Source organism: Halichoerus grypus, chromosome 2, assembly GCF_964656455.1.
Source record: "Halichoerus grypus chromosome 2, mHalGry1.hap1.1, whole genome shotgun sequence".
NCBI classification, from domain to species: Eukaryota; Metazoa; Chordata; class Mammalia; order Carnivora; family Phocidae; genus Halichoerus; species Halichoerus grypus.
In genome coordinates this window covers 159,151,201-159,171,239 of record NC_135713.1, presented here as the reverse complement: position 1 = coordinate 159,171,239, position 20,039 = coordinate 159,151,201, and the positions used below count along the sequence as shown (strand labels likewise).

Sequence of the window (20,039 nt, the reverse complement as noted above, 5' to 3'; positions counted from 1 at the left end):
TTCCCTCTCTCGCTATATCTCTCTCTGTCAAATAAATAAATAAAATCTTAAAAAAAAAAACAACTTATACATGAAAAAAAAAAGTATACGTGAATGTTCATAGCAGCATGATTCACAATAACCCAAAGGTAGAAACAACCCAATATCCATCCACTGGTGAATGAATAAACAAAATGTGGTGTCACCATACAATGGAATATTATTCAGCCACAAAAAAGAATGGAGTATTTATTCATGCTACAGCCTGAATGAACCTAAAAAACATGCTTAGTGAGGAAAAAAAGCCAGATACAGAAAGCCACATAATTGTATGATTCCATTTATTTTAAATGTCTAGAATTGGCAAATCCACAGAGACAGAAAGTAGATCAGTGGTCACTAGCGGGGCTGGAAGGAGACTCATAATGGGGTTTATTTTTGAGCTGATGAAAATGTTTATTTCTGTGATGGCTGCACAACTCAAATATACTAAAAAATGAATACTTTAAATGAGTGAATTATATAGTATATGACTTATATTTTGATAAAGCTATAATTTTTTTATTTTTCTTAAATTTTATTATTTTTTTTACAGAGAGAGAGCGAGTGCGAGTGGGGCTGGGGGGAGGGGAAGGGCAGAGGGAGAGAGAGAGAGAGAGAATCTCAAGCAGACTCCACACTGGAGCCTAGCATGGGGCTCCATCTCACCACCCTGAGATCATGACCTGAGCCGAAATCAAGAGTAGGACCCTTAACTGACTGAGCCACCCAGCCGCCCCTCAATATAGCTATTATTAAAATAATAGTAACACATGCTCATTATGCAAACAAACGGTACAAAAATATATCAGATGAAAAAATGAATGTCCCCTTCCATTTCCCCCCCTCCGTCCACTTTTCTCCTCAGAGAAAACTATGATTCACCTTTGATGTGTAAATTTCCACACCTTCAATACTCTACGAATATATATTTACATACAAACACAAACATTGTTTTTTAATATTGCATACTATTCCTGTATCATAATTTCTTTAACTAGTAAAAATATTCCCTGGCCTTGCTAGAAGAATCATTAACCATCGTGAAATAAATAAATCCCTACTGCTGCTCACTCTGGAGTAATACGTAGAGTCAGAAGCTATCCAGTTATATATTAGTGCTTGCAGTATGAGCTTCTGCTTCTTGGGATGTTCATTTGAGACTCCTACTTAAAACCACTCTTCATTTTTCTGCCCATAGTGTCTTAATATAATACGTGAGACAGATCAGCTTCTCTGAAAGTTAACTGCCCATCTCTCTGAGATGTCTCTCCTGGAATGCTCTCAAAAGGAATTCCATCTGTATGCCACCTAACCTCCATTTGAAGTCACACCAGTCATCCCAAACATACTTTCCAAAATTGATGAAAATCTGTCTCACTATTTTCATGTGACGATGTGAACAAACAGACAAACGTAGTTTTATATTGTTTTGGGTCATTTGATATAGTACTTCTGAGACGGTCCTTTTAGGAAGACAAAGGCCTTCCTGAGGAATTAGCCAACCCACTGCACAGTTGTGGTGTTCTTTATTTTTTTCCTGCATGAGGGGGGAAGGGACGCTGTATCATTATGAGGTAACAGAGGGAATTTGGAGAAGAACACCCAGGAATAAAGAGAACAGTGCTAACATAGGAGTAACACTTAGGGAGTACTACTGTGTGGTAAGGTAACTACGGGTTACCTTAGGGGTGCTCCTTGGGTCATATTCATAAATGGGCTGGGTGATGCAAAAGAGTGTGTAGTGAGCAAATCCTGATCACCAGGTGATTGGGACAGATGACTTAGGGCTGGAAGCTCCCTCAGATGTCAACAAGATGACTTCTAGACTGCCCACAGTGGTCGTCTAGTCCCTATAAGCTAAATAGGATCAAGAATAAAGAAAGTATTCTTGGGGTGCCTGGCTGGCTAGGTCAGAGCAGCGTGCAACCCTTGATCTTGGGGTCGTGAGCTTGAGCCCCACATTGGGTGTAGAGATTACTTAAATAAAAACTTAAAAAAAAAAAAGGAAAGTATTCTTAGGAACAGCTGGGCTTAATTAGCCCAGCAAGTAAAGATTTTCTGGGCTTGGGCCCCCAAGATTTTGCCCCAGGCCATGAAGAACATCACAGACCCTATACTTCAGGAAGAGTAAAAGTTCTGACTATCCTGTTGGGAATCATCCCGACCCTGAACAGCTTCTCCTTGCTACTCACCCTGAGGAATGGGAATGGGATTCCCTTCTTATCCTAAAGAAAAGGGATTAGGCATATTTGGAAAATACACCAAGATGAAGAGAGCCCAGATGATTTTGTTAGAGTCTGGCTGAGCATCTCTTTCTAGAGAAGCTCTCAGGGCCGTCCTCCATGACCCTGTTCATCTCCATGATGAGACCCAAGATCTTCCATTACTTCATTTCTCCTGCCATGTGCTGATGGGCAACTGACAGAAATCATGGCTTTGTAGCTACAAATCGTGGTGGTACTCACCTCCCAGGGCTCTTGTGTTGGCGAAATTGGGAAACTGAAGGGCCTAATATGGAGACTGGTAAGTGGTTTTTGTTTTGTTTTGTTTCATTTATTTGAGAGAGAGAGCGAGAGAGCACAAGCAGGGGGAGTGGCAGAGGGAGAAGCAGGCTCCCCGTTCAGGAGCTGGATGCGGGACTTGATCCCAAGACCTGGTATCATGACCTGAGCCAATGGCAGACACTTAACCGACTGAGCCATCCAGCCATCCCTGGCAAGTGTTTTTTTAAGGGGGTTGTAGAAACCAAGTTCATGAATCTCTTAGATCTTTGAATTATTTTTGGAACTTGTCATATTACTGGAATTCTTTGGCTTAGGTCTTAGGTCTTAGGAATGAACCTGAATTTGTGGTTTCCAGTTTGGCTATTAGTCTTTGACCACAGTTCAGAGTCAGCACCTTCACTGAGAGCCAGCCCCGGGGGTGCAACTGGGGGCACTAGAAGGCTTGTGTAAGACCAGCCATGATGAAGAGAGTGTCCCAGTCTCTCCCGGTGGAGGCAGGTGCTACTCTACACCAGGCCTGTGCAGAGAGCAAGGGCAAGCCTGGTGAGCACGACAGACTCAGCCCTCATGTTCCTGGGGGGACACCGGGCCTGTGCAGAGAGAAGGGGCGAGCCTGGTGAGCACGACAGACTCAGCCCTTCTGTTCCCAGGCTAGTGAGGAGATGAGGACATAAATTTTCATCATGCCACAGTAAGAGCAGAGAGAGAGAGCATAAAGGGGAGTGTACGGGAAGAGCTCAACAGAGACCCTTGGCCTCACCGAGATTCGGGGCAAGTCTTCCTGAAGATGATGGCTGTTTCTCCACAACCTGAGCCAAGTCGCGAGTGAGTACAAGGCAGGCTGGTGAAGAAGCAGCGGGAGAGCATCACAGATAGAAAACCCCAGAGTATCGAAGGCCCGACCCTGCATGGCGTGATTGCTGGAGGAATGGTAGCCCAGGCAGAGAGTAAGGCATTTCCTCTCTCTCACCACTTCCTTTTTCCCTTTTAGTGAAACTTTATCAGCAGCTGGAATAATAATAGCTGGCATATTCCCAATCTGTGTCCAACACTATTCTATGCTTGAAATTTATTTACCTGTTTAATTCTCAATCCTCTGAGAGAGGTAGTTTTGTTTTTTTTTTAAAGATTTTATTTATTTATTTGACAGAGAGAGAGACAGCGAGAGAGGGAACACAAGCAGGGGGAGTGGGAGAGGGAGAAGCAGGCTTCCCGCCGAGCAGGGAGCCCGATGCGGGGCTCCATCCCAGGACCCTGAGATCATGACCTGAGCCAAAGGCAGTCACTTAACCAACTGAGCCACCCAGGCGCCCCTGAGGGAGGTAGTTATTATTCCCATTTTACAGATGAAGAAACTGAGAGGTTAATTCACCTTCCCAAGGTATGCACAGGGCCACCGGATCTCTCCTTTCCGCTTTAGCCTACGCCTATGGCCACTCTCCACCCAAACAGACTAACTAGAGTGGTATTTTGTAAAATATCGGGAGGGATCTGCCGGCCAGGTGCAGCAGAATTACCTGGGCATTTGTTAAAACACACGTATTTGGACTCCAATATAATCCTCTTAGATCTCATGCGGTAGATCAAGAATCTGTATTTTTTTTTACAAACTCTCCAGGTGGTCGATCCTAAGGCACAGTACTGTTTGAGAACCTCTGGGCCCCCCTCTGAATTGCAACTCCAATTCAATTGGAGTGAACAACCTCGGGGGGAGTAGTCTGGAGAGTGGGATTATTTGGTCTTTTTTGCTCAGCATGCTGGCAAAGGAGTAAGCTTTCTGATAAGAATACGAGAGCAGAAAGGACAGTGAGAGCAAGGAAGAAATTACTGGAGTCTCTAGTCAGTAGGCATTTCTGGGGGGGACACGTCTGTGTGTAGCCCAAAGTATGCCATCCCCTTCCCCAGTGCACAAGATCATAGAGCCTTAGCTCTGACCTCAGTTACTTCTTACAAGACACAGAAGCAACCAACAGTTCGTTCTCAGTCCTTGGGTGCAGCTCCTTGGATAGGGACCCTCACCGCATCTCGGCTTCCCTCTGCCTAACAGAGAATGCAGTTCCTGTATTTTCACAGTCTTCCTTCGCTTTGGAAATCACTATTTTTCAGAGGAAAGGCTTGTATCTATAAGGTAAGGCATAGAGGCACGTCTTTCATTGGTCCTGGCTGAGCTGAAGAAGATTCAAAAGGTGTCTCTCGACTCCTATTAAGCCCTCTTGAAAAAGCGTGCGTGGTGGAGCTACTGTCGGGAGCGTGAACAACATAGGTGACAACGTGGGCATTTTTAATCCCTCAGCCTCCAGGTGGGGCTGGAATGGCATTCCTTAGAAGCAGAAGTCAGGGCAGAGACTGTCAGATGCCAGGGCCAGAGGCACTCACAGAGCCAGAAACATGCAGGAATCCAAGCTCCCAGTGCTCCAGGGAGTCGGGAAGGGATAGGAGGGGAGGAGCCAGGAGATAGGATCTAGGGAAATGATTTCAGGTCAGAGTGCAGGGGACAGGGTGTTCTGAGTAGGGCCAAAGCTCTTAGTTTGCTCTTCCAGGCCCCGGAGCTATCTTGGTTAGACTGGGGTCAAACAAGGATTTGTTTCAAAGGATGAGTCACCGCATCTCTCAAGGACTCAACCAAGATTATCTTCGTAATCCTGCATTTCATCAGCCTTTACAAAATTACAGAGCTGAATCCATGTCCTAATAGAGTTGTCCTCAGCACTAATCTGTACTCTTAAGATTATAATCGTATGTGTCAATTATACCTCAATAAAAAAAATAATAATACACACAAAAAAATAAAGAAATAGAAGCATGTGGGAAAAAAGACTATAATCAGACTCCAGCCCCGCCATCAGTCTCCATCTTCCCCAATGCAGTGTATTTTTTTTCACCTCTTTTTTTTTTTTTTAAGTAGTCTCCACGCCCAGCATGGAGCCCAATTCCAGGCTTGGACTCATGACCCTGAGATCAAGACCTGAGCTGAGATCAAGAGTCGAACGCTCAGCTGACTGAGCCACCCAGGCACCGCCCCCGCCCCCATACAGCATATTTAATTCCTACACTAGTTGTCATCATCCTGCCCATGTTCTTATTTTGCAGGTGGTTTCTTGGACTGATCCTCTGTGATCCCACAATTAGTTTCAAATTTAGCTAGATTAGCTAGAACCTGAGATGAATTTATGTGGCATTTTTTGCATTGGATGATTATCAGTCACCTACCTAAACCAAGCTAGCTACTACCCTTGAAAACTTAAACAGACATAACCTCTCCCTTGGACTCACATCCAGTGTAAACTATTATTTCTCAACCTTTTTGTTAACTGGGATATGTTACACATGATTGCTCAATGTAACAATGCAACTTTTTCCTCAATAGCTCCTAAAGTCATAGAATAGATGTCATATTCCTTCTTTTAAATAAAGTATATTAAAATTAATTGGATTATGGGGCACCTGGGTGGCTCAGATGGTTAAGCGTCTGCCTTCGGCTCAGGTCATGATCCCAGGGTCCTGGGATTGAGCCCCTCATCGGGCTCCCTGCTTGGCGGGGAGCCTGCTTCTCCCTCTCCCACTCCCCCTGCTTGTGCTCTCTTGCTCTCTCTGTCAAATAAATAAATAAAATCTTAAAAAAAAAATAAAATAAATTGGATTATAAGATACCTTAGAGAATTTCATGATGTCTCAGAAAGAGAATTCGGAATTTCTTTTCTGTGACAGCCCCAAGGGACCGTATGATGTGGCCCCCCCGCTCTACTTCCTGACTAGCAAGGTGACCGTGGGCAGGCATATCCGTGCTCTGATCCTTGTTCTTCTCTTAATAAAATACAGATGTTGGATTACATTATCTTTTTTCACAACCAACATTTTGTGATTCAGTAAACAGAATAATTGCCCCGCAAAAAGGTGTGTGCCCTAAACAGGGTGGCAGACATAGTACAGGAGGCCCAGTGAAATTTGAATTGTAGATAAACTATAATGTTTTAATGTAGGCATGTCCCAAATACCACATGGGACATAATTACATTGCAAGATCATTCATGGTTTATCTGAAGTTCAAGTCTTAGCCGGCATCTGATATTGACCACCCAACACCATTCCATTTCATCCCATTTGTGATTTCACTGCTTCCCTCCTGTGAGCCCGCTTGTCTCCTCCTGTCTCTAGTCCTTCGCCTGAAACAAGTTCTGAATGTCAAATTGCTGGTTACTCCATTGCCTCACCTGCGAAATCAATTACCAGAATTTGGAAAGGACAGTTGCCAACGATCCGTTTCCTAGATCTGGCTGCCAGGACTCCACGTGGGCATCTGCTCTGTACCATCCCATGGTTGACATTTCACCAGTAATCCTGACCTCTGTCTGCCACATGAGTTACTATACCCATAGTGCGCTTTAGGGGAAATTTTCTTTTGCCTCTTACTTGTTTTTATTTCATTGTCTTGGGTCAAGATTCTCTCCTCATTCAAACAAACCAAAACACCTCCGCTTAACTCTCCCCTGTCCCATTACTGCTGCCCTACTTCTCTCTCTTCCTTCATTATCCAGTATTATCTATACTCATCATCATCTCTTGCTCATTTCCCAGTGCAGGACAATATGGTTCACCAACCTCCTCCCCCTCGCTCTGTCATTGAAACTGCTCTTGGTCTGGGTCCCTGGTAATTGCCTAATTGTGAAACCACTGGGATACTTTTCAGTCCTAAGATAACTGGACTTCCTCGCAGCTCCAGTCAATGCTGACCGCCCTCCCCACGTCTGGAAACTTTCCGGCTTCTCTAACAGCACTGGTTCCTAACTGTCCTCCTACCTCTTTACTTCCTTGGCCACTTTGTATCAGTCATCCCCAGCCACTCTGTTTCATCTGCCTGGTCCCTAAATGCCAGAGGTTTCATATTTTCTGCACTCTCCCGAAGCCTACGTTCTCAGTGTTTGATATACATTCTGCACTTTCCAGTGAGGTTATTTATAGACCACGGGTGCCCCATGGAGCCGAGTTCACATGAAAGTCAGGACAGAACAGGTTTTGAGAGCTCATGAGAGGCACCCGGGTTTCGGTTTGCTTGTTTCTTGATTGATCTTTGAAATGTGTTTATTTAATTCATTCGTTTAAGAATCCTTTTTTGATCATACGGTATCTCTCAAATACTAGGACTCAGGAATTGAAAATGAACAGTCAAGTCCTTGCCCTCAGGCAGTTTACAGGCTAGTGGAGAAGGTGGACAAACTTACTAATGACAGGAGGGCAGCCCACAAGGGTTGTGGACTCCAAAGCAGGAGTCAGGAAAGATGCCTAGACTGGTTACCTATGATCCGAGTCTTGAAGGGATGGGGGTATCAGCCGCATGGACTCCATACAGAGTATGGTCTTCCAGGTAGCTGGCTTACACCGTGCCTGGGGGTGGGATGCAAACTGAAGTGACATCTGGGCAGATGCAGATCATCATCATCATCTGCAGAGATCTCGGATTTGGTCAAGATTAAGGAATTTCAGCGATGAAAACTACAAGGAGCTTCAAAAAGTACTAAACTGGGCAATGACTTGATCTGATTTGCACTTCATTTTTTTTTTAAGATTTTATTTATTTATTTGTTTGAGAGAGAAAGAGAGAGAGAGCACAAACGGTGTGGAAGGGCAGAGGGAGACGGAGAAGCAGACTCCCTGCTGAGCAGGGAGCCTGACACGGGGCTCGATCCCAGGACCTCAAGATCATGACCTAAGCCGAAGGCAGATGCTTAACCAACTGAGCCACCCAGGTGCCCCTGATTTGCACTTAAAAAAATTTTTTTTAAAGATTTTATTCTTAAGTAATCCCTACACTCAACCCAACATGGGGCTCAAACCCACAACCCGCTCCACCAACCACACCAGCCAGGGGCCCCTGATTTGCATTTTAGAAAACTCTCTGACAACATTTCAGAGATGGCTTGGGGGTGGGGAATCCAGACTCAGTGCAGTGGGACCAGTTGGCATAACTGGGTGAGAAACATGAGTCAGAAATAAAGCACCAGCAGAGGAGACAGAGAGGAGGAGATGGTTTTTAGTGCTGTGGTAGAGGTAGTGTTTCTAGAATTTGGAGACCAATTGGCTGCCAAAGAATAAGGGAGAGGGGAGGCTAGAGAGGCTCCCAGATGTGTGGACTTAGGTGACTGAGCACATGAATCACCTTCACTAAATGACTCATCTTCCTACCATCCCCATTAGACCGGACCCCAAAAATGTCACTCTGCCTAAAGAGGGGGGAAAGGAACATTTTTTGAAGGCCTGAATTTTCCCTTTGTCCTGGCACAAGACGGAGCCGTTGGAAACTCATGGGGGCAGGGATGTCAGAGCCATGATGAGGGCTCCTAGGTGAGTTGGGAACCAGTGTTCTTGCCAGAAAAACAGTGTCAGGTGTCAGGTCTGAAAGTAAGGACAAGGCCAGAAATAGGAAATCAGGAGCGAGGCCAGAAGTGAGGCGGTTGGAACATAGTGTAAGAAATGGGTCGGAACAAGCAGTTCAGATGTGGGGCCAAGAAATGAGGAGGGCGAGAGTTCTCTTGCAGGCCTCAGCTGGAAAACCTGGCTGCAGGACAGCTGTTCATTGAAACGCATGTTTAGAAGCTAAATTTTGACACATTTCACACGCCAGTTCTGCCAGTGTTTAGGACCTCTCTGTAAGACATAAGATTAGACTTGCTGGCATCAAAGGACTAGATTTATGCATATATAATAAAGAGATCTTTTGCCCAGGAGACCAATGAGACCCACTTAGGGTGGTCTCAGGCTCAGCATCCTTTAACACATTCATATAGATCCCCTAACCTTTAAATTTTCAGTTACATTTCTATTTTACTACACTTCCCAATAGAGGATTTTCTATACATTTTATTAACTTATTCCTCGTCTGCCTAAGTTCAGTCCCCATTCCAACTTCCTCCCCTCCAGATTATGTCAGACAGATATGTCTACCACAGGTGTAGACTTCAATAGCACAGGCCAATGGGTCAGTCATCAGATTATAGTAGCCGGAGGATAGGGTGAATGCAGGCTTGAACCAGACTAGTGTCTATTTCCAAGGAGACCCAATCTAGTGGGTAAGACACTGCAGCAAGAGTTTCTAGCTAACAGGGATGCTCAAAGTCAGGCAGGTGGCCTTGGGGTGATTCTGAGTCGAACTTCTTTTTTTTTTTTTTTAAAGATTTTATTTATTTTTGACAGAGAGAGAGAGCACAAGCAGGGGGAACAGCAGAGAGAGAGGGAGAAGCAGACTCCCTGCTGGAGCAGGGAGCCCGATGCGGGGCTTGATCCCAGGACCCTGAGATCATGACCTGAGCCGAAGGCAGACGCTTAACCGTCTGAGCCACCCAGGCGCCCTGTGAGTCAACCTTCTTATTTGGAGCTAGACCACAGCCTGCATCTAGGACAGGAGGCTGGGGCAAGTCGCTAGGCTTTCACATGTGCTCTCACCAGACCCTCATGGGGTCCTGACCAAGAGGGCTGGCTCTGCTCTCAGTAGAGAAACATTCAGGCAAATCAAGGCAGAGCCCAGCATGTGGACATCATTGAGGGAAAGACTGGTGCTTGATGTGCACACAGATGCTTAAGATTCACCTTGGAAACCAAGTCCAAAATATGCCTTGACGTCGGTAATTCTAGTTCCTACTTTCTCCTGGAATTGGTCCTACCAAATGGTGCCCACCTGAGTCCATATTAATGCCGCACGTGAGAGGGACCAAGGGTCCTTTGAGGCTGGGGAGGGAGAGGGTTGGTACAGATAGATTAACCATGATCGCCTAGAGAACATGGGCTGGTTTTCAATCCCCAATACTTTGGAGCAGAGTTTGTTAACCTTTGAGTGATGTATGGGTCTTTTTTTTTTTTCCTCCTAATTTTCTGTTCATGTTTAGCTTATGTACAGTATTGGGTCCTCTTTTTTTTTTTTTTTAAGATTTATTTATTTATTTATTTTAGAGAGAGAGAGCACACAAGGGGGAGGGGCAGAGGGAGAAGGAGAGAGAAACCCAAGCAGACTGTGCCAAGTGCGGGACTGGACACGGGGCTCAATCCCATGACCCCAAGATCACAACTCAAGCTGAAACCAAGAGTCGGATGCCTAATCAACTGAACCACCCAGGTGCCCCTTGAGTCCTCTTTAAAAGAAAAAAAAGCTTTGAGAATTCTCACACGTGTAAACACATGTGCTAAAGTCACATGAACACATCTGCTTTGTTGTCAATGAAATAAGCACAAAAATTGTTTAGATTGTTATCTAAGCAAAAATATATTTTTGTAAGAACTCATGGACCCCTGAGAATTTAGCCACAGACTCCCAGGGATTTGTAGATCTCAACTGGAAAACATTGCTGCAGAACCATGGTTATTTTGAACTCACTTTGCAAGCTAAATTTTGACATGTCATAGATGCTAATTCTAGGAGCATTCCACCTTGCCCAAGAAAATTCTGATTATTTTTTAATTGCTCTGAAAGCATATCAACTGCTTTTATATTTCAGAGACTGGGTACCAGCGGTTATTAATAAATGAATGCCATCCATCCCTGAGAATGTGTATATTGCTATCTACAAAGCCAAATAGAACATTCATAATAAGACTATCTCCAGGCCAGCATAGCAAGTGTGTCCTTATATATACTTCCAAGTTACTACAGCAAATAGAATCAACCCAAATGGGAATAATCTTGAAGTGATTTGGATTCTTTCTTGCATGCTTTCCTTATAAATCCTCAGCCTAGTAGCTGTGTATATTTCCTACTGCAATATTTAATGTTTCGTTCTTTGCCCAGCAGCTAAGAAATACTAACTTTCGAAGGATTTGGATGCTGATATTGGCGAATTTTTATAAGATTGGCCAAAGGAGAAGGGAGAGGAAAAAGGGGATCCATAACAGAATTTTCAATGGCAAGAGGGAGATAAAGCCTAGGTCAATTTCAGAAGAAACAGCTGGTGTTCAGGTACACCAATGGTGATGCCCATTGTTACATCTTCTGTGTGATAAGAAGTGAGCAAACCAGGGGCGCCTGGGTGGCTCAGTTGGTTAAGCGACTGCCTTCGGCTCAGGTCATGATCCTGGAGTCCCTGGATCGAGTCCCGCATCGGGCTCCCTGCTCGGCAGGGAGTCTGCTTCTCCCTCTGACCCTCCCCCCTCTCATGTGCTCTCTCTCTCATTCTCTCTCTGTCAAATAAATAAATAAAATCTTTAAAAAAAAAAAAAGAAGTGAGCAAACCACAGGTGAACTAGAGCCATGAAAACCTTCAGACACTCATTCTCAGAAATGCTGATAATGATCAGAAGGAGGAAGGAACAGGTGTCCACAGAGCACCGATAAGATGGGGTCGACCAGTGGGCCAAGACTGTACTGTAGTGGTGGACTGCCCTGATCTGGACACCACTTCTTTTCTAGGAGAATTTGCCCTTGAGAAGCCATCTGACCAACAGCCAATAGGGTCTTCCTGGGAAATGTCACATACCTCCAATTCCCCTCAGCCTTGCCTGCCCACAGTCCCCTGAAAAGCCTCCCTTGTTCTGGGTGTGAGGGGAACTGCAAAGGGTCCCTTGGCTTGGATTCCTCTGAGCCCCCAGTCACCAGGCTCTCAGAGAGTGCAGGAAAGAGATAGAATCCATATTGTTATTCTTTACAACTCTAGAAAAGCCCAAGTTTAGGAAGGAGTTGGCAGAGTAGAATGCTGAATTAGAGAAGATAATTGGCCTGGGTTTTGTTTCACCAGACAGTTGAAACTATTATGGAAAATATCTATTTCTATGTAGCCTAAATACCCTTACCTAGACAGCTTGAAAACAGAACCATTTTACCTCCCAAACATACTGAGTCAGTGTTAGTTTCAAAAAAGGCCCTAGACTGACTTTTTTTTTTTTTTTTTTTAAAGATTTTATTTATTCATTTGAGACACAGAGATACAGAGAGAGAGAGAGAGCATGAGCAGGGAGAGAGGCAGAGGGAGAGGGAGAAGCAGGCTCCCCGCTGAGCTGGGAGCCCGATGCGGGGCTCGATCCCAGGACCCTGGGATCATGACCTGAGCTGAAGGCAGACGCTTAACCATCTGAGCCACCCAGGCGCCCCTAGACTGACTTTTTTTTAAAGATTTATTTATTTTATAGAGAGAGAGCACGAGCAGGAGAGGGAGAGAGAATCTCAAGCAGACTGCACTGAGCGTGGAGCCCAACTCAGGGTTCGATCTTACGACCCTGGGATCACAAGCCAAAACCAAGATCAGACACTTAACTGACTGCACCACCCAGGTGCCCCTAGACTGACTCTTTCTAAGGCTAACAGGACTGTTCACACGGCTACTCAAGTCCCTAATTCTTCCATTCTCTGGTTAATGGATCAGTAATACCATTTGGGAGGAAGGTATTCTTCCTCAAACTACCACTCTTACTAAGAGCAATCTTAGGGAATCCAGAGTGCTCATTTAGTTGTTGAAAGGGTCAATGCAAATTGCAGCTTCTGCAGATATCCTGATGTTTACCCTTAGCAGGAAGCTGAGCAAGTTGCCCACGCTGGTCCTGGGACTCAGCCCCATTATGGGCCCACCAACGTTGAATAGTACATAATGCCTACCTTGGAAACTATGTGTGAGGAGCAAGATCTTTCACTCAAGACTTAGCCATTCTTAGAAGAGATATTATTACTCTATCTTTTTTTTTTTTTTTAAAGATTTTATTTATTTATTTGAGACAGAGAGAATGAGAGAGAGAGAGCACATGAGATGGGGGAGGGTCAGAGGGAGAAGCAGGCTCCCCGCCGAGCAGGGAGCCCGATGCGGGACTCGATCCAGGGACTCCAGGATCATGACCTGAGCCGAAGGCAGTCGCCCAACAAACTGAGCCACCCAGGCGCCCTTATTACTCTATCTTAAACAATTGAACGATGAGATTTTGTAAAAATTATAAATCACTGATGATACTGAAGCTCTTAGAGAACCATTATGAAGATAACGATTATTATTAGTACTGTTGAATTAGAGTAAGAATCCACATCAGTGCCATCAGAATCCACTGACAAAGCTTCAAGCCTTATGTCATAGGTCACCTCCTAGGCTGTCAGGTGGGCCTCAGGACGCCCCGCAGGTCAGTCACGGCTGTGGAGTCCTTACTTCAGAGACCCTCCATGGTTCAGTTGCTCTTGGTCAGCCATTTAACTCACTACGGGCTGTAGCAGAGTATGCTCCTCAAAACTGAGGTGAGAACTGCCTAACCCAGTTAAAACCAATAACTTTTGCTCCCTGTTTGATCGATCCCTCTTCTGCAGCCATAAACTGCCCCGTTCTCTTACTCATACCTCCTTTTGTCCTTTCTCTGTCATTTTGCCCCTCTACCAGCCCTGGTGATTTCTTTGCCTCCATCTTCAAACATCCTCAAGATCGTAAAACACCCTTCTCCAGACTGCCTTTCCCCTAGGCTTCCTTTCTCTCACTCACTGTCTTATCGCTCTCAGACTTCATGAAAGAAGTTTCTGGTCCTACTTTCCCACCGCCCTCTGTCCTCTGCCTTTGTAGTTTAGCGTCTGCCCCACACACACACTTCACTAGCGCTGCTTTCAGAAACCCACTAATGATTTCTCAAGGGGTAAAATCCAATGGCCTTTTCTTCAGACTCATCTTGTTCGAGTTCTTGGCAGCTCTGGTCCAGTTAGCTGCTCTGCTCCCTCACTAAATCTCTCTCCCAACTTCTCTTTTACTGAACTGTCTTCATCTTACACACCCTGTCCTTCCCACCCCGTCCCTACCCAAGAGTTTTTTAAGCAACGGCTCTTGCAAATCCCAGGATAGTTTCTCCCTGGTCACAACTTCTTTATGAGAATTTTCTTTTTTAATGTGCTCTTTGAATTTTGATGATCTTAAAACAAGCCAAACAAGTAAGCATCCCTTGGATGAGTTTTATAACCGAGTACCACCAATCTCAAAGCCCATTCGGGCACTTTGGATGGTTACACCAGGTGATCGCTAAATGAAATGACAGCATTTGACTGTAATGCAGTGTTTCTAAAACTGGAGTACCTCATGGTTTGAAACCGGAGTCATCTTTGATGTGACTTTCTTCTTTGTTCGTACCATCTAATTAGCTGCTAAATCTGGCAAAGTCTTACTCGGTAAAAGCCGTTGGCTCTTTGCTCTTTTTCATTCCCATGACCACTTCCTTTGGACTGGACTGAGATTGTAGTCATCTAGCCATCCTACGCTCCCCCAAGTTATTCCTCAGTGTTTCCTGGTGAATTTCCTAACGCATACCAGATCTGGCCACTTGCTACTGAAACTTCTCCGTGACTTCTCCCTATACGCCAGTCGTCCGTAAGGTGACAGGGACCCTAGGATTCCCCCTGCTAAACGGAACTTCCTATCCTCAAATCCGAGCCCTGCATTTATCCTGCACACCTCAGCTCACACGTTTTTTCTCTGTCTGGGATTTGGCTCCATCCCAGGACCCTGAGATCGTGACCTGAGCTGAAACCAAGAATCAGCCACTCAACGACTGAGCCACCCAGATGCCCCTTCATGAAACTATTTTTGATCCTTACCATAGAACCTTTTATTTTCCCTCTCTGAGCCCCCACAGCAATTTGTTTGCTTTTTTTTTTTTAATTAACATGTAATGTATTATTTGTTTCAGGGATACTGTTTGACTTTTCTTATAGCGCTTTTTACATCTTGGATTTCATTATTTGAATGCTTATCTGATCTGCCCACTTGCCTCCCTTCTGTCATCCTTTATGTACCGTGCCTGAAGGCTCAGTGGAACCTAAATGATAATGTACCATTTCTGCCTTCAAAGCTTTCCCAGGGCTCCCCAGTTGCCCTCTTTGGGATTCCAGTGGGTCCTTATTACAAGCAAGGGCCTGGGTGGCCCAGAGGAATCCAAGGCCCTGCCCTCTGGCTTTCTGTCTTGTCTTGTTTCCTGGCCTATGACAGTGTTCGAGAAGCTGGCCAAAATCACAGATGAACCCTTTCTCTGAGGTGACTCTAATTTTGATTCTTTTTTTTTTTTTTTTAAAGATTTTTATTTATTTGAGGGAGAGAGAATGAGAGAGAGCGAGCACATGAGAGGGGGGAGGGTCAGAGGGAGAAGCAGACTCCCTGCCGAGCAGGGAGCCCGATGGGGGACTCGATCCCGGGACTCCAGGATCATGACCTGAGCCGAAGGCAGTCGCTTAACCAACTGAGCCACCCAGGCGCCCTAATTTTGATTCTTTTAAAAACAGCAATGAGGCAGAAATTTCCTCTTTCCTACTTCCTCTTTCTTCTCTATTCAAAATAATACCACACAGCCTTCTGCTTAGGAGAGTCCTCTGCCTTCATATATCCAAGAATACTTACAAACCCAATTCCCACCACCACTCTCTTCTTTGGCAGGGGTTGGGGAAGAGGAAAGGAGGGGTTTGGATACTGGTTATCTGCCTCTTAAACCACTTCTTTGGGGGCTGGAAGGGGCAAGCCGAACTCTGTGACCCCTCTGAAGTGAGTTCAGTGAGCAGGTTCTTCTCTGGCTTTCCGTAGCCACATTAGACAACAAATGGGCAATTTCTCGACAGACATTTCTCACAAGAGCTTTACAAGATTTGCTTACTTTATTTGTGGCGGTAATATGAGGGGCATGTGCGCCCAGGGGCAGTGTAACCACTTTCAGTACAATACCTAACAGTCATGATCTGGGAATCCCTTTTGTGTCCTCTGAGAAAGGAAAACTGCATGTGATGGGTTGGTTTGGGGCTTTAAGCCTTTTGTGGACTAAGGTCTTTGGGGACATTTGGTCTTTGTCAGGGCTCCAACTGCTTGAGGATGGGGGCCCTTGTCAGTGCACACTTAATAAAAATGGACTGATTTTTTTGTTGTTGTTTACCCCTTTTTTCAGTCTCTTTTTCTCAGACTTTTCCTGTCTCCTTGGTCTCATTTCCCCCCTGTGTTTGTTTTCCTCTCTGTTTATCTTAGGCTAGTCATTGGTGATCCTGAGACACCCCAGAAGCTGCCTGGCCCAGCTTTTAGAATGTCACCCCTCCAACCTCCCTTCAGCATAGTTGCAATTCCTTTGCACTCCCGCGGCCTCTTCTTGCCTCCAGCAGCCCCCCTCCAGCTTGGCCTCAGGACAGGAGACCTCCCAGAACGGCCCATTGGGGGCGATATTTGCAGCCCGAGGCCTCCTGGGACAGCACGGGCCCCAGGTAATCTTCCAGGCTCTTCCTGGGCCTCAGCGCGAGCCACTGAACTTGAATGACCTTTGCTCACTTTGCATGACAAAGGAAGTAATTGAGTTTAGAAATGTGCCGGAGGTGGCGGGGGGGAAGGGGCGGGCTGATCCTTCCAGCTCCCGGCCCCATACCAGCCGCAAGACCAAATAAGGGTGTGTGAAGCACCTCCATCTGTGTTCAAGTTCAGAGTGCAGTGTGCAAAAGTGGGGCTCGGTTTTCAGAGAGATAAGCTATTACCCAACCCTGGCGGAGTTCCAGCAGCAGGGACTCTGGGTAGCAAGGCTGGTCTTGGGGGGAGGGAAGACCTGGGCCGTCGGGTTTTCCCAGCCTGGAGCCAGGAGGGGAGGCTGAGGCTCTCCTTCCCGGAGCCTTCTGACTGCAGGAATGACAGCCCACAGATTCTCAGAGCCTTTCCATGACTCTCTTGACACGGCTGTAAGGAGTGCCAGCCAGGGTGAGTCATTAGAATGTGTAGGAAAGGTCAGAGTTTGAGGCTGTTCGGCCAGGAGGAAAACAAACATTATTTTTCTGAACCCGCACAGGCTGAGAGGCCCGGCTTGTTTACTGAACACTGAGGTCTAGGGCAGGGCTAAGTTTGTGGCATTTTCCAGCGGTCATAACGCCGTGTTTGCTAAACACACTCCAAGGAAGGGGTCGTGAGGCCGAAAGATTGGCAAAAGCTGGCTTTCTCTGTTGCGTGTGATAGCGTCCCAAACACAGATCTCATTCTCCTCCGGGGCCTTCTGAGCCCCCCAGAGGCTCCTCATCTCCATGCGCTGCTTCATGTGCTCCAGCAACCCTTGACAGATGGCCGTGCCCTGAGCAAGCTACCCAGGCCGGCTTCCTGCCCTCCTGCCCTGCCCCTGCCCTGCCCCTGCCCTCGCCTTCCCCCTGCAAATCCCTTGTCATCCCACAGCAGTCCAAACCTCACCCCCACTAGGCTCAGCCCTAAAGTACTGGAGAGTTAGCACCTATGGAGATAAATACTTCTGCCTTTTTCCTCCTGGACGGACAGTGCTAAGATGCTTTTCATACAACTTTTCAGACAGCCCTGCGGGAACCCACAGCCAAGGTCCATACGTAAGGCCATCCTTGTGTTGGCTGTCCCACTGTCGCTGCCTCCCTCTGTCTGTCACTCACTCCTACTCCCGGGGATCACACAATCCCCAGTCAAGTCCCTGCTTAGGCCTTCGTCCTAGGCTCTGCTTCCTGGGGACCTAGGCTGGATATCCGGAGACCCGAACACTTTCAGAGCCCTTTATATAGAGTTCCTCACCGATACGTTGTATTTTCAAAACTCAGTTCCTCTAAATACATTTCTTTTCCTCTTTCATAGGAGTCTCATTCTTTCAGGCTGAGAAGTCAGAAGCAAAATTAAAGTTTAATAACTTGAGGGTTTTTTTTTTTTTTTTCCTGTTTCGCATTAACATTCCTTACCTTGGGTGTATCTACGCTTTCTCTGCTTTTGCTTTGAACCTGCCCCAAAACTCTGTGTTATCTTTAGCATTTTTCATGAGCCACACTTCAGGAAGTTGGAGAAACTGCTCCCTGGTGGCAGAACCATAGAACTGCAGACTCTTTCCCTCATAATTGCAGTGAAAGTGATCTTTTAGGCTTCTTCAATTATTTCCTTGGAAGAATATCTAGAAAGATAAGGTCAAAGGGCATAGGTAATCACGTATGGCCAAACTGCCTTCTCATTGAGATGCAGCAACTGAAACTCTTGCCAACAGGGTTGAACAGGATAGAACAGCGTCCCGGTACAGGAACTGCTGTCCTGCACCCAGACGTCCTGCTTTCATTTCACATTTCTTGGATTCTTTCTTTTTTTTGGTTTTCTTAAAGATTTTATTTATTTATTTGACAGAGAGCGAGAGAGAGACAGCAAGAGAGGGAACACAAGCAGGGGGAGTGGGAGAGGGAGAAGCAGGCTTCCCAACGAGCAGGGAGCCCAACGGGTCTCCATCCCAGGACTCTGAGATCATGACCTGAGCCGAAGGCAAAAGCTTAACGACTGAGCCACCCAGGCGCCCCTCTTGGATTCTTTCTGAAAAATCAGAAGAATATATGTTGGCAGCTTACATGTCTGGCTTTCAAAGTGCCTGTTTTCTTCCAACAATCAGACCTTTTTCATGTTTTATGCAGTCCTCAGACTTCTCTATGAACAACCCTGAAAGTTCCATCTTTATTCCCAGATCCCCATTGCTGGCTTCTTAGTGGGGAAGCACCACCTGACTGGTGTGAGATGTAGATGGAAAGAGTGGTCCCTAAATTAGAAAGTCTAGGGACAAGATGCGACTTGCGGGCCAGTTCGGTTCCTCAGCTTTACCACTTCTGAGCTGAGAGGGCTCGACAGACTGCAGTTCTCCCGAAGGGGGAGAGAGGCACCCCAACGAAGGGCAATCCTGGTTTTCCTCCTCATCCGTTCCTCAGAGTTGTCATCTCGGCTGTCCTTGGGCGAACCCTGGCCAGAAACTTGGTGTCAGTTCACCATATCCCTCTGTTTCTGCCAGAGTTACTCAGCTTCACGTCTCAGCAAACTTCCCCAAGCGCGCCAGCCTCTGAGAGATTTCCAGACTCATTAAGTTCTCAGGAGAAACCCCAAAGGATTTTGCTAATAATTAAAGGAAGTTCCTGGGAGTTCTAAGCACCATAACTTTATTACCATTCCTGGTGGAGCTGGACAGGTCTGGATTTGGGGGAAGGAAGAAGCAGCAAAGGAGCTGCTATTTAGAACAGCTGTGTTTTGGGCGCCTGGGTGGCTCCATCAGTTAAATATCTGCTTTCCGCTCAGGTCATGAGTCCTGCATCGGGCAGGAGCCTGCTTCTCCCTCTGCTGGCTGCTCTCTAGCTCTCTCTCTGACAAATAAGTAAGTAGAATCTTTGGGGGGGAAAAAAAAAATAGGATACCTGTGTTTTGCCAAGCAATCTGTCACAGGTTCACATTTGCGACAGTTAGGGAGAGCGATCCCCGGCGTAAAGATTGACTCTTGTTTGAGACTTGACTTCTGTTTTCATATTGGCCTTGAATTACATAACCGGATTTTCAAGGTGAAAGTCTTGATGATAGATGTATTCTGTGACATTCCCGGTCAGCCAGTCCCCTGAGCACCTATATATCTACATGTGGAACTCGATGGTTCTCTCCTGACCCACTCTTTCCAACTGTAAAAGGAAGTAAATGAACCCAACTTTTAGGGGGTTCACAGGGATAAGAAAGTAGGTATAAAAGCACCTGAGATTTTTAGGAAGAATGGAGTTCTTGCTATGAGTTATAGTTATGAGTCTTTCCTTTCTGCCTATAAAATGCACAGATCTCTCCC

At 46.0% G+C, this 20,039-nt stretch overlaps 1 protein-coding gene across 20 annotated transcripts in view; it reads left to right on the top strand.

Annotated features, from left to right (window-relative positions):
- Positions 1 to 20,039, top strand: part of PIGL (phosphatidylinositol glycan anchor biosynthesis class L) — a 100,177-nt gene that overhangs the window by 36,926 nt on the left and 43,212 nt on the right. For 12 of the 20 annotated variants that reach the window (XR_013446025.1, XR_013446029.1, XR_013446027.1 and 9 more), the window contains exon 3: positions 16,460 to 16,689. The exons of the other annotated variants lie outside the window; for them this stretch is intronic. Coding sequence is in view for 2 of the 12 variants with exons in the window: in XM_078067982.1 (XP_077924108.1) it covers positions 16,460 to 16,689 (230 nt within the window). In the remaining 10 variants the exon portion in view is untranslated. The remainder of the gene's footprint in view (positions 1 to 16,459; positions 16,690 to 20,039) is intronic. 20 annotated transcript variants of the gene reach the window in all.